This window comes from Sprattus sprattus (genome assembly GCF_963457725.1).
Source record: "Sprattus sprattus genome assembly, chromosome: 13".
NCBI lineage: Eukaryota > Metazoa > Chordata > Actinopteri > Clupeiformes > Clupeidae > Sprattus > Sprattus sprattus.
Window position 1 is genome coordinate 23970512 of NC_137911.1, and position 14720 is coordinate 23985231.

General features: G+C 41.4%; 1 protein-coding gene across 1 annotated transcript in view; it reads right to left on the bottom strand.

Annotated features, from left to right (window-relative positions):
- Window positions 1–13450, bottom strand: part of ptk2ba (protein tyrosine kinase 2 beta, a) — an 18661-nt gene extending 5211 nt beyond the window's left edge. Inside the window, exons 1-21 of the mRNA XM_080849640.1 lie at window positions 13420–13450; window positions 10669–10906; window positions 10252–10430; window positions 9704–9791; window positions 8944–9023; window positions 8231–8293; window positions 8010–8064; window positions 7610–7750; window positions 6883–6957; window positions 6365–6466; window positions 6101–6218; window positions 4394–4433; window positions 4216–4253; window positions 3569–3613; window positions 3289–3386; window positions 2789–2870; window positions 2580–2680; window positions 2351–2466; window positions 1789–1889; window positions 1541–1630; window positions 532–736 (exon numbers count right to left, since the gene is read on the bottom strand). Coding sequence (XP_080705766.1) covers window positions 532–736; window positions 1541–1630; window positions 1789–1889; window positions 2351–2466; window positions 2580–2680; window positions 2789–2870; window positions 3289–3386; window positions 3569–3613; window positions 4216–4253; window positions 4394–4433; window positions 6101–6218; window positions 6365–6466; window positions 6883–6957; window positions 7610–7750; window positions 8010–8064; window positions 8231–8293; window positions 8944–9023; window positions 9704–9791; window positions 10252–10430; window positions 10669–10866 — 2015 coding nt within the window. The 5' untranslated portion in view covers window positions 10867–10906; window positions 13420–13450. The remainder of the gene's footprint in view (window positions 1–531; window positions 737–1540; window positions 1631–1788; window positions 1890–2350; window positions 2467–2579; window positions 2681–2788; window positions 2871–3288; window positions 3387–3568; window positions 3614–4215; window positions 4254–4393; window positions 4434–6100; window positions 6219–6364; window positions 6467–6882; window positions 6958–7609; window positions 7751–8009; window positions 8065–8230; window positions 8294–8943; window positions 9024–9703; window positions 9792–10251; window positions 10431–10668; window positions 10907–13419) is intronic.
- Window positions 13451–14720: the final 1270 nt, after the last annotated feature.

Below are 14720 nucleotides of genomic sequence, written 5' to 3' on the forward strand. Positions count from 1 at the left end.
CACACAAAAAGGTAAACAGCATAACGGAGAACAAATACACATCGAAGCAGAATTAACAATCTTGCATAAATGTATGCTAAATTACTTCATCATACACCATATCATCCAGTGGTGAGGATCAGAATTAGGCCAACTCAGTCCTTGAGTAGGCGAATAACCCACCTCATCTTATAGACCAGTTCAATGAACCGACAATAACCCACCTCAGCCTATAGACCAGCACGGTGAACCCACCATAACCCACCTCAGCTTAAAGACCAGCTAGGTGAACCCACCATAACCCACCTCAGCCTATAGACCAGCTCGGTGAACCCACCATAATCCACCTCAGTTTATAGACCAGCTCGGTGAACCCACCATATTCCACCTCAGCCTATAGACCAACTAGGTGAACCCACCATAAACCACCTCAGCCTATAGATCAGCTAGGTGAACCCACCATAACCCACCTCAGCTTATAGACCAGCTAGGTGAACCCACCATAACCCACCTCAGCTTATAGACCAGCTAGGTGAACCCACCATAACCCACCTCAGCTTATAGACCAGCTGGGTGAACTTTGGCCTCTGGTGGGGGTCGTAGGTCCAGCAGTGGCTCATGACAGAGTAGAGTGTGGGGGGGCAGTCCTCTGGTTTGGGCAGACGTACGCCCTTCTCCAGCTGGTTGATGACATCTTTGTTCTCTAGCCAGAAGAAAGGCTGCTGGCCACGGCTCATGATCTCCCACATGCAGACAGCTGGGGTGCAAACACACACACACACACACACATACACACATACACACACACACATACACGCATTCACACACACACACATACATGCATACACACACACACACACACACACACATACAAGCATACACATACATGCATACACACACACACACAAAACACACACACACACACACACACATACAATCATACACATACATGCATACACACACACACACACAAAACACACACACACACATACACATACATGCATACACACACACACACACACACACACAAACAAAGACACACACACACACAGACACACACATATACATACACACACACACATACACACAAACAAACAGGCACAGACAGTTACACACATGAACATACAAGCCAATTGAATACAGGGGGTTCAGGCTCTGGACAGTTATTATTAATATAAATACAAAAAATGTATTGAATTGAAATATACAGACACTGAAAATGCACACACATCTCAACCACATTGGAAATAAAAAAAAACAGTTTTGAAATGTTGGTAGGTTTGGTCTTAGCACACAAATGCACACAGCCTCTACTGCTGCAACCTACACAGAAAAGACACCTGCTGTTCCTGCAAAAAAGACTGAATGGAATATAGACCAAGACCTGTTCTTAAGATCTGGATGTGTAGGGGCGGGAGAGTGGTGATGGACCACTGTTCTCAGGCTAGTAGCTGCAGCCATCAGTGAAGTAATTGCTTTCAAAGCAGAAGCATGAGGGTTTCATTCATGAAAGGGTCAACCTAGGGTTCATTTTCCAATTCCACACTCATCACACACTCACCAAACATCCACACATCACTTGATGTTGTAAACCGCCTGAAGTTGATGGATTCTGGTGCCATCCATTTAATAGGCAGTCGACTGATAGAGGCTATCAGGAGGAAAGACAGGGACTGGGTATTAATTAGTGATGATTACTTAATTATGTCAACTTTGTCATTTGTTATGTCATCTTTGACAGTAATAAACTGAGGCGTTGTTCCATGGTTGTCCTTGAGACAGGAGAGATGTTTCGTGTTTTATAGCGACCTTTGTAATACTCCTCCTCGTCTATGTATCTTGACAAGCCGAAGTCTCCCAGCTTAACACAGTCAGCCTTCGCCACCAGGATGTTCCTCACAGCAATGTCTCTACATTACAGAGAAGGAAAGCAAATGACAAACTGTCATTCAATGAAAGGCATAATTCCATGTTTCTGCTAGTTGACCAAGATTGTGTATGGGCATCCATAACAAGCTGTGAGTTGCTGGTTTGTTTTTGGTTAACACTGATATAGGATCACTTGCTGCAGTCGGATCAGCACATCTCACCAACCCTTCACTTCACTTCATATGGTGTGTCACTGTGGTCAACCGTGCTAGAAGATTCTTTTAATAGATTTCCATTAAACCCATCACAGAAACCAGCAGGTAAAGCAGACTGCTGGCCTGAGTGTAAACTGGGTCTTAGAATCATACACATGCCCTGCATTAAGTCTCCTCAGTCTGAGGCGTGTGAGGCACTTTTTAAATATTTTTACCTTTGATGTTTGTGATATAAGAGTGTGTGTGTATGTGTGTGTGTGTGTGTGGGGGGGGGGGGGGGTTCTTACCTGTGCACCATGTTAACCCCCTCTAAGTAGGCCAGAGCTTTACTGATCTGGAGACAGTAAAGCAGCAGGGTGACGTTGGTCAGGGTGCGCTGGTTCTCTATCAGGTAATTTCCAAGCTGATGGAAAGAATTAAAGACAGTTACTGTTATACAATACAGGATAAACCCTGTTAGGTTCGTCTAATACACAGTCTAAGAGAGCTCTAAGATGGTCTCCAACAGCTCCTCACCTCTCCATACTGGTAAAGCTCCATGACGATCCACACTGGGTCTTCCTCAATAATCCCGATAAGTCTCACAATATGGGGATGATCCAGGTTCTTCATGATTACTGTACACAAAGATGACAGACATGACTTAACCCAGCTGTTAACATAGGCAGGTGGTGCTAGTGCTAGATGCTATATAGTGGTATTTTCTCTATGACTGATATTATCACCTGCTTCACTCATAAACTTCTCCTTTACATCGAGAGCGCAGTCCTTGCACGTCTTCACAGCCACACTGATGTTCTCACCAGTCTAAGGAGAGACGCGTCACACATCATGTCAAACCTAACACGCAGACCTAACACGCAGTACAGAACTAACACGCCAGCCAGATACAGCCAGATAGCAGGGTGGAGCTGATGATTCCCACCATGTAGAAAAGTCATCACAGATTATGTTTAGATGTATGGGGCTACGGCAACAACAGGAAAACTAATTCTGAACGTGAATTAGGTTTTCTCTTGACGTGACATTCACCTGTATTTAAACCACAGCTTCATAAATAAAACCTGTGTTTGGTATGAACATAGAGCCAAGGACAAATGACAAACGAGGTGAACAAAAATGTAATATTTCATTACAGTTTAGCACCATATAACCACTCTTCACTTCCAGAACAAAAACCTGGTTTGCTGTTACATAGAGAGAAATGATGATGAAGCCGACTTGCCCGACTTTTGTAGCAGCCTTCATTAACTTCCCCAAAGAAGCCTTCGCCGAGGATGCGACCCAGGACAATATCGTCCCTCGCCAGGCCATACTTCACAGCTGGAGAAGGACAAAGGGTTTGTCACTTTCAATTAAGTGTTCACCTTTTTTATTTCACTGTTATCGCTTAGCAACACAGAAATAAGCATATTGTTGCACTCATACAAATAAACATCATGTTTTATAATAACGCCATGCTGATTGGTCAATTAGGATGTGCTCTATCAGTTAAAAGCACTTACTCTTCACAGCATTCTGCTCTGGGATTTCTGCATATATGTCTGACCCTGGTGCAGAGAGTAGAAAGGTCAGTATTATTCACATTGTTTCACATCATTCAGTATTATTCACTCAATATCTCACACTCCTTCATTTGCTTAATTCCTCACTCACTCACTCACTCACTCAATATATCACACTCCTTCATTTGCTTAATTCCTCACTCACACACTTACTCAATATCTCACTCACTCCCTCACTCACACTCCTTCATTTGCTTACAGTAATTCCTCACTCACTCTCTCACTCACTATTTCACTCACTCACTCACAAACACAACTTAATTTGCTTAAATCCTCACTCACTCACTCACTCATTATCTCACTCACTCACTCACCATCTCACTCACTCATACTCCTTCATTTGCTTAATTCCTCACTCACTCACTCGCTCACTCACTATCTCACTCACTCATACTCCTTCATTTGCTTAATTCCTCACTCACTCACTCGCTCACTCACTATCTCACTCACTCATACTCCTTCATTTGCTTAATTCCTCACTCACTCACTCACTACCTCACTCACATGCTAATCACTCATCTGCTCTCTCACACGTTCACACACATTCATGTCTGTTTGAGTATCAAAGCAGGGAGGACCTCACATACCTACTCCCTCAGTGCTGATACGCTTGTTTACGCCGCCTCTGCTCATAAAGAAAACAAAAACAAATCACAAAACCTAATTGTATCAAGACAGGAGGTAAAACTCAATAAATAAACAAACAGGAAGCTACATGGAGAGGACCAATGAAGAGCAGAGACACAATGAAGAGTGTTTACTCACTTGTCTGGAATTGGAGGTAGGGATATGTGTTGCTCTCGACCTAGTTAATAAAAAGCTCAATCAAAACGCAAGACCATAAGATGGAATTTTACTTAAAGTAAAGAGTTCAGTCGCTTTGGTACATTTCTCAAATCATCCATAACATTTTTCAAAACAGTAAGTGCATTTCTAGGAACGAATTGTGCAAACAGCACCATGCAATGTTGTACCTGCAAAACTATGTCATTGACATGTCAGTGCCATTGTCAAGACACTCAACAGGCTTAGTCATGCTATCAATGAAACAGTGAACCCATGTAGATTTCCAAATGTTAATTTTATTGTCTTTCTCTTTCCCTAACAGCGATTGATCATTATCAACTGTGTCCAACTAACTGAGTTTTTTGTATAAGTTAAATGTTATCCATGTCACTAATTTCAACACATCAAGTTTTCAAATGGTCGTATAGTTTAAAAATGTAGTAGAAGGATAAAGAAAATCACCTGAAAAAAAAAGACAGTGCCCTTATTTTCCAGTCTTTATAAACTTTGTAGTTTTACACTATACAATCATGAGACTTATGATCATAGCCACATTCAGAAAAGAACCACTGCATTTGAGGCTACAAAACCATTTCCTGCCGGTGTTTGTGTGTCAAAGGTTTTCATTGACCCAAACGACTACACAGCACTGTGTTTGATGTACATTGGGCGTGCTGCGTCTTACAAAACCTCTCACCCTTTGAGGGATGAGATCACTGTGCCGATGATTCCATGGAGGGTACGATTTTGGTGAATGGTAAAAATATGACTGAACACTTTGTTTAAGGACATAGTGGCCCATACTGTTACTGTAAATATCCCTCATGCTGGCCTGGCACGTCCACTCTGACTCACTGACCCCTGGCATCTTAGACACACTTCCTGCATTTAGACACATTCAATCAAGCCTTATCATCTAAAGACAAGTAATATATCAAAAGTGCCACTGACACTGATTAAATATATGCATGCTTGACAAACAATGATAAATGGTTTAACCATTTTGCATGTCATGACTTACACAATGAATACATACCTAGATATTTTAGGGGATGTGACTTTTCAACAGAGAAGCGGCATAATACATTTTCATCAATATGACAGATGCAATTCATTAGCATTTGCATGAATGTACCAAAACTTTTGCAGTTTTTTAAAACGAAATTGCTGTTATCATGTGCACAAGTGGCTAGATGATGCTGAGGCTGAACAAGTAGTTTTGATAATTCTAATTCTAATTCTCATCTGAGAAATGTACCAAAGCGACTGAGAAAAACTGTAAGAACAAAATCCCAAACATGATACTTTTATGATCTTTAAATTTGTATGACATCCATATTAATTGGCTTTGTTTTGGCTAGAAGAATTATAAATAAAAACAGTAAACAGTTATACATAAAATGAAGTAATTGATACTAAGATGAAAGAAAAAGTCAGAACGGAGGGTCACATCCACAACCATCATGGCTGGATACAAAACAGGCCATCAGCATACAAGAGAGAGATAAGACTGTTCTCACGATACAAACATAACCACAGGACCTTTTTACCGTAGCTGCCATGAGACTCTGACACCTCTCATTGAAAGAATAATAGATTTTAGTCAGATAACTCCACACGGAAAAGAACTGCTGTTCCGATAGTTCATATTGAGAAACACAACTTTGACAGTGACATTCCCAATACCTTTGTTAGGCCTTGCAATCACTGATGCGTCATTGCCTTTCTCCAGTCGGTAGTAGCCATCTATGAGGTCGGCCATGTTCTCAGCTATGGAGAGAGTGACTGTATTTACAGTCAAAGGCTGAGTGAGAGACATGGAAAAGTCAAGTGAGTAATGGACCTCTGTACAGCAGTAGCAGCACACAATTATGTTGTGCGTACACAGTGCATGAAATAATTCTGCGTAACAGGATATGACTAAACACAGATCAGAGTTTAAGCGATCACCTGTTTGGCCCCATGTATATCTAGAGATAAAAGTGCTTTTCCTCCGTCCTTCTGAGAGCATCTCACACTGTTCACCTTGTCGAAGGTCGCAAGGCAGACGGGCTGAAAACATATAGAAACAAACCGATTGGGATTGCAGTGCTTGCAGACTTACAGCGCGTTCTCTTTTCACACTTTATTTCATACCTGTTCAAAACACACTAGCCAATGTTGCCCAGGAGAATATGTTACAACAACTGATTTAGCCATCCATTGTATTTATTATTCAGTTAATACAGCCCTATTAACCTCGCATTGTTTAAATATCCAAAGATATTATTAGCCTGGGTGCCATCCATTTTGTACACGGTCCACTGATTGCTGCCTTCTCGCTGAAAAAAACGTTTGTTCAGCGAGAAGGCAGCAATCAGTAGAGCGCGTACAAAACGGATGGCACCCAGGCTAAGATATTATAGCTATTGTATTGATATTGTAGATGTGATGGTCGATATATTTTTGGTAAAGCATGCTGCTCTCACCGTGGAGTTCTTGTCTGTTCGCTGGCAGATGCCTCTGGGACTGATGACCAAATCGACAGCCAAACTCCAGCCCTGCTGTGAAGGCAAAACCAGAACATTCAAATTAGACTCATTCCATTAGATCTGAAAGAGAAAACATTTATGGTTGTCACAAATCTGGAAGATGTGCTTTTTGGCGTCAATTGCATTTCTTGATTGCATTGCTTTAAACTTATTTGGTGTGTCTTAAAAAAAAGATATTACCACTTTATACCACTCTCTGTACAAGCAGTAACAAAAATCAACAAATACCACTCAAGTTGAGGTTAATGTGGTCTTTCATTTAAGCATCTTAGCCTTTTGCTTTCACTTTCACACTTCCTCTGAAAAGCTATTTGATGCTGCAGCTTTCGTGATCTAACCATTTATCTGCATTTGCCTTTGAGCTGCATTCCACTGAAATTCCTTTCGGAAATATTGGAAATTGGAGACATGGCTGTCATGACTGTCATCTCCTTATTTCTTTCTCTCTCTCTCTCTCTCTCTCTCTCTCTCTCTCTCTCTCTCTCTCTCTCTCTCTCTCTCTCTCTCTCTCTCTCTCTCTCTTAAACATGTCATGCTTCATACAGCAAACCACACAAAACGACTTCCTGCTTGGATTCACTGGAGAAATATCTAGCTTATAAGGAAAGCTGAAAATGCAAAAAAGGAACCAGTCATCTTAAAATGGAAGAGTCCTCTTTCTCACCACAAGTTCACAGGCGAAGACCTCCTCGTCGCAGCTGTTGAAGAGAGCGAGTGTCTGGAAGAACTTCATGATGCAGTCCATCTCCTTTAGAGTGGCATACTGCAGGAAGGTCTGCTGAATCATCTTCCTCAGCTGCTTGGCCTACCTCAGATGCAGACACATACAAGCTTTATCAAAAGAGCCGTTTAGAATCAAACAGATATCAGTTACATTACAACATGTTACACGCTGTTCTTCAATCGATTTATACTATACTGTTATTAATAGAATTATAATCAATCGATTATCAATTCATTATTAGGTATAAATAAGTTGGATGAGTAGGCTAATGGGACTCAATATTCATAGTCCTCACAAATATAAAAACAATTGAAACATGTTTACAGCATTATTACTTCACCTTCATACTGTCAATGAGCTCTTGGTGGAAAAAAAGATGGAGTCCCACATCTTTCCTGCAGAGAAACAGTGATGAGGTCATCATGTGTGTTTCCCAAGACACACACATTCCCCACCGTACAACTGCCTTACGATGGCTCTGAACCATGGCAATACTCTCCAGTGCATGCTCGAACACACACACAGCACATGCAGGCACACACACGTCCTCTGAATACTCACTCAAGCTGCTCATAATTCGATTTCTTCTCCAGACCGTTGGCAGTCATGTCTTTGCAAAATCTCCTGTTAGGATATCGAAAGGGAAGCACACACATCATGTCAAGGTCAAAGTTACACATGACTGAATCTGTTAGGTCGCAAGTTAGGACGTGAAAATGACTACACCAAAAAAAGAGCTAAACAACAAACATAAATTTCATCACAACACAATACTCGAATCAAGACCATTATCACCGTTAAAGGCACCCAGTGCAACTTTCGAGGCTTGAGACTCGAAAAATAAACATTCAATTTCTAGTCTTTTTTACGCGTAGTAAGTTTCAATAACTCAATACCATTACATATGGACAATCAAGGAGCAAAGATGAGATGTCGTTGTGTGGTGAGAACTGATAGAAAACAACCGCCGGTGGGGAGAGGCCATTTTTCCATTGACTGGAATCCTGCTTTATTTATTGGTGGCACCAATAAATAAAGATTTGGGGGAAAAATTGCGGCGATTGTTGTTGTTCTATCAGTTCTCACCACACAACGACGTCTCATCTTTGCTCCTTGAATGTCGATATGTAATGGTATGGAGTTATTGAAACTTACTACGTGTAAAAAAGACTAGAAATTGAATGTTAATTTTTAAGCCTCGAAAGTTGCACTGGGTGCCTTTAAACCACTGGAATGTTTACTATACTAATGCAGTTTCACAAAATGAAGCCTACCGTATCTCCAAGCAGCCCAGCTGTAAGGCCATGCCATCACTCACTTTGGAGGCGTAGTGCAGCATGTAGTCAGAGCGCACCTGAGGATGACATCACAGTCATTGCAAATAAGCACAACAACTAACATATCGTAACAGTGTTTATTATCGGACGGCTTGTGTTATCGGCAAACGTTCGCTTTGTCATGTGAATTCATTATTAAACTGAAGTTATAGATTGTTAATCCATTACTAAACTTAGCATTTTGATTGGATTGTTTAACAGAATGGCCGATGTTTGACACTGTCCGATAACTGACATAGGTACGCTAGGCCACCTCAGGAAGAGCAACACTTACTGTGGCTTCTGTTTACACCATACAAAACAATGGGAGATTGCTCTTATGAATTGAGTGGTAATATTTATTTAATTTTAGTTGGCATCCATTTATTCTATTTCCTTTTATTTCACTTCATGGTCGTGTTATATAGTAGTATTTCATAGTGTCATGAACTTGAGTTTTATCTTGAAAAGCTTGTTAGGGCAAACATCTAATGATTAGATGTTTGCTCTAACAAGCTTTTCAAGATAAAACTAGATTAAATTAGATTCTACTCAGTTTGAAGGACTCCTAGCTTCCTCTAACAGGAAACTACTCACAGCTTTGACTATCACACTCTCAAAAATTCACAGAAATACACATGCAGAACACGCACATGAAACACACCAATACACTGACAAAGAGAGACACACACACACTTGCATACACTAACAAGTGTACCTGCTGGTAGAAATAAAGCAGAGTAGTTTCATCTTCTTTAAATTTCTCCAAGAAGTCCTCAGGGATGTAGCGGATCCTCAGGTCATATCTGCAGGTGATGATAGAGCAAGAACTCACACATCAAAAAATCAGTGAATTTATTTATTTCAATGGGAAATAACTGATAAATGAATGTGGTCTGGGGGGGGGGGGGGGGGGGGGGGGGGGCAGAGGGGGGGGTGAACTAGAGGACAATGTAAAAAGCTGATAGGGGGAAACCCAGACAGATTTAGACAGGCCCTCTTCAGTACCTCTAAAGCTCATGATGTCTCCTTTGATGACAGAGAGCATTGTTCACTTACGTATGGGATATTTTAAGATACAATGTCTATTATAAGTCAAAAAATATAACCAAATACTTCTGAAAGACCACAGGGAAACTGTTTTCACATCACATACGTTCCAAACATTCTATGGAGGAATTGGCAGCTCGCAACATGCCATGTTTGTGGAGTGACTTAGACCAATAAGATTACTCAGAATGTGCTCCAACTACACAGAACTCTCACCTCCACTCTGCCTCCACATGCTGCTGCTCATACTTCTGCTCCACCTCCCCCACAGTCATCAATGGGTGAAGCCAGTGCACCTCGTGGGATTTTAGGTGTTTCAGCTGGAGCCCGAAGCATTGTGGGTACTGGATGTTTGGCCCAAGCCGACCACTGTCCAGAATGGACTGGATGATGGCCTAAGGGGTATGAAGAACAGCACTCAATTTTAGTGATTAAAACAGCAAATCATTAAGGAGATAAAAAAAAACATCCCCATGCCACTACAGTGAACTGACATACATTTAAATTAAAAGTGGGTTTGATCTAGGCTTTTTTTTAGACATTTATTACAGTAATGACTCAATAATAAGTACTCAGAAATGAGGAAAGGAAGTGAACCGGAAAAAAAGCGAAGTCATTGCCTCAGCATCTCACCCTGATCTCCCAGGTGCTGTCACACTTGACCAGTTTGAAGTTCTTGCCTGGGTTTGAGCTGTTACTGGTGAAGCACACCTTCAGGATCTTGGTGGGCCGCTCATCACCTGCGACCCCAAGATCAGGGGCCCCTGGGTCTCCCTGGAGACAGGGGGGGCTCGGCAGTTTCCAGGACAACGTACTGGTGTCCCCCGACATCTCTGTGCTCAACGTCACACCATAGGTTGCCTCATCTCTGCTTCAGAGATACAGAGAAAAAAGAAGAAGAAGAAGAAGAAGAAGAAATATGATGTAACAATTATGGTTTTATATTTTAGCACACTTAGAAAAGACTGTACAGTACCGCAAAAATTGTCTGCAATGTTCATCATGGGCAATAAAGTAAGTAAATAAATAAATAAATAAATAAATAAATAAAAAGACCCATGATTCCAGCTGGCATGAACTGATGTTTTTGTGAAACGATGGCTTGACACCTTGAGGTGTCGTTTTGGTGGCTTGACACCTCGAGGTGAGTTTTTTTTTTTTTTTAAAGCTTCCTGGAAAATAAAAGCCACAAACATTCAACTACAGTTGAAAGAGAGGTAAGAGATAAGAGGTTAGTCATAAAGAAAGTAGGTAAAAAAGAATGCACCAAATGTGTGTAAAGCCAATGCCAATCCCGCCCAAAGGCACAAGGACTAGAGACAGCCACAACGCAAGTCAGCGCACGTGTTTAAGTGGAAACGTTCCCTATTGTTTCCTATGTTAGGTCTAGTGTTGGTAGATATGACCAGGGTGTCTTATCTGGAACACAATGAACTAGCCTGGAGTCAGGACGAAAAACACAGGGCATAGATATTTTCGCCTTCAAGGATCCCTGTGATCAGGCTAACAATATGCTGCAAATAGGAATACACATAGGAAACCCTTCCTACTACAGCTACTGAAGAGGAAAGAATGAAGCGATAAGAATACACTAGAAAAACAGAGAGAGAGAGGAACAGAAATAGAAGTTTTTTCAGTTGAGGTAAAATAGGAAGTCAGCCGCTGAAACAACTATTTCAGATAGAAAACGGTATGGACCACTCAGCTGAAGCTTCATGCCACTTCCCTATTACCACTTAAAGGTCATGCAACGCTGCCAAATAAACAAACAAACAAACAAAAACACAAACATGAAGCTTACAGGTGTAAAACGTGAGTCCAATAGTGTTTAGATATCTAGCTATACTGGCATTGACACTTTTTCAGCATTTTTATTTTTATAAAACAGCAACACTGTAGTTATAGTTGTGACTCATTCTCTCTAGCCAGTAACTGCATTTCAAGATACCTAAATGTCATAACCTCAGACTATACACCAACAGTAAAAGTATAGGACCAACTATAACACAACAGTGGGCATGTCTTTGGAGACAGTGTGGGCATTTTCTTTCTCCATTTCAGACCATTGATCTTAAACTGGAACTGTGGTGTTTAGCTGAGACAAACATGGCTGTCAATACACGTTCAGCTTCCTGTAGCAAAATCACAAACATCATCTGAGCTGTCAAAGGGGTTGCATACATTGCATGCACTAATCCCACATTATAGAAAACTGTTCTGAGCGGTACCCAGAACAGTATGTCTGCCCAAACAAGCTTCATGCCAGGCACAATGTACATTCATAAAAACGCAAGTTGACATGCCATCCAAGAAAGGCGTCTAGATTATTTTCTGAAAGCTCACAACAGGATTAAAGAGAGCAGCATCAGTGTGAAGAAGAGTGGCCTCAGCTTTTTTCCTACATGGTTTTGTGGTGGGCCACTGTACAGATTAAAGGTGTGTTATTATTGTACTAGCTCTAACCAAAGCATCAAGATGATTGGGCCTTGATAAGATGGTGAGGTATACGGGCAGTGTTGCAACAGCAGGAAGAACAAAGGTGACAGGTTCCTCCGCTGCCTTGCCTAGTGCATCTCATGCAGTGAGCGTACTCCATCTCTCGCAGGAAGCGGGAGGGGAGAGGTGCCCAGTGAGTGTGCGAACACCATGGCCCGAGGCACTGGAATGTGTGTTCCTGCTGTCACACCTATAAACCTGCCCCAGCTATCACACCAGCCCATGTGGTACAGCTCACATCTGAGCATGGCTACACGCTGGCAGGCCGCAACAAACACAGGAAACTACTGCATTAGGCAATGGGTGATGATTTAGTGTTTTGCTAAGCAGTTATGTTGCATATGTTGAGACTTTTCCTGGTTGGCAACACTTGATCCTCTGTAATACCTGTACAAACTTGCCTAAACTTCACAAATTGTTCTCCCTTTAAAATGCCTTGATTGTGATTTCTCCCCTAAACAAAATACTGACACAGCTCCAACGACAATAACATCTTAATACATGCATGACTGAGAACTCATCAATGCCATAAATGACTACACAAAGCAAAACATGCTCCTCACTCTTTTGTGATAATCACATTTCTAACTTGCAAACAATATACCGTTATAACAGAGGTTAGAATTACAATTCTGGACAAACAATGTAACATATGAGAGGCGGCACCTGCTGAGCACTTGCCCTAGCTCTTTCAATCAGTTTCGATCAGAGTCACCGAGGCATGCCCAACTGTCATTAGTTAACCGAAGTCTACTTTTCTCTCCCACTCCATCATCAACTTCCTTCATTAAATCCAACAGTGTCGATAGAAAAGTAGCAACTTTTGGTGAAGCAATACCAAAGCTCCGTCATCGTAGAAAATGTAGGACACTTCAAAATGACACTAACCTGATGGAAAGGACCTCCTCTAGGCAGCCTCTTCTTCACGGTAGCCTACACTAAACGGTTTTAGGATCCTGTCCCATAGAAGTACAACTGCGGACAGCTAAGACCTGAAAACTCTGGCCACACCCATAACTTGTCACTTCCTTCTTTTTCAAGTGAGTTGCGTCAAGTGCAGGATATTTGACAAGGGCGCGATAATTTTCTGCCACACAGTGAAATGGAACCGAAATCACCACTACACACCAATTATAAACTAAGAAGTGTGTGACGTAGCTCATCCATGTAAATGCACGTGTGTAAATTGTTCATATTCAACATTTTCAAAATCAAAAAGGTTTGTGTCAGGCAGGCCTAGAACAATAACACACGTGTTCCTTTCCATTCGTGTCCCCTTAACTCCTCACAACGTGCACATTCGTGTGCATATAGTCAACCCCTAAAATGATTGCTATTAATTATTTTCTTTACGCAGGATATGGTCTTGTTATTACTTTTAAAGTGTATTACTTCACAGCTACGTATAATACATAGACTTAGTTATGTAAGCTCCTTTCCCTTTACCCCACCATAGTTTTTAATGAATTCACACTACACAGTTGCCACTGTACACAAAACGTCTTGCTAGTCATTTTACAGCCCATTTAAAGGCTTCACCAGTCTCAGCAGGGGCCTGTGCACCTAAACAAACTAACACTTCTAAACTGCAACCTAATACATCTGGACATCTTCCTCTTTTGTTGTATTTCAGTTTGAAGAGAAAGTGACAATTTACTTGCATTGATAACACATTATCAAGACGTTCCGATAATAAACAGAGGTGAAACGCTCTCATTATCGTCATGTTAATGATTTCATTCTGTAGTCAGCAGGGGGCGCTGTTGGGGTATCTTCTGGGGGATGCCTTTATGCTTTTGACAGGTGTCACAGAGCAGAGAAGCCAAGTTTTCTTAGCTAAACCTTCCAGGACTTATGAACTGTGAATCATTCTAGCCTATCAACCTCTGAAGATAAAGACCATCCAAAACAGCAGCACCAGGTCGGCACTGCGCAAGGCTATGACAACTGTATGTCTGAGCGGGTAGGGAGAGGAACGTAGGCTACAATTAACTTCCTGCTCAGAATAGTCGAGGCTAACATATCTCTGTGCGGAATAATACTAACCAAACTTTTAAATCATCGAATCACCAAGACATTATAGGCCAACGCTATACGGAATACGGGTTTTGTATTATAGGCCTACCCGATGGTTCGCAATTGCAACTTGGTTCAAACTGCATGCATGATAAATTAAACTGGAGGAATCT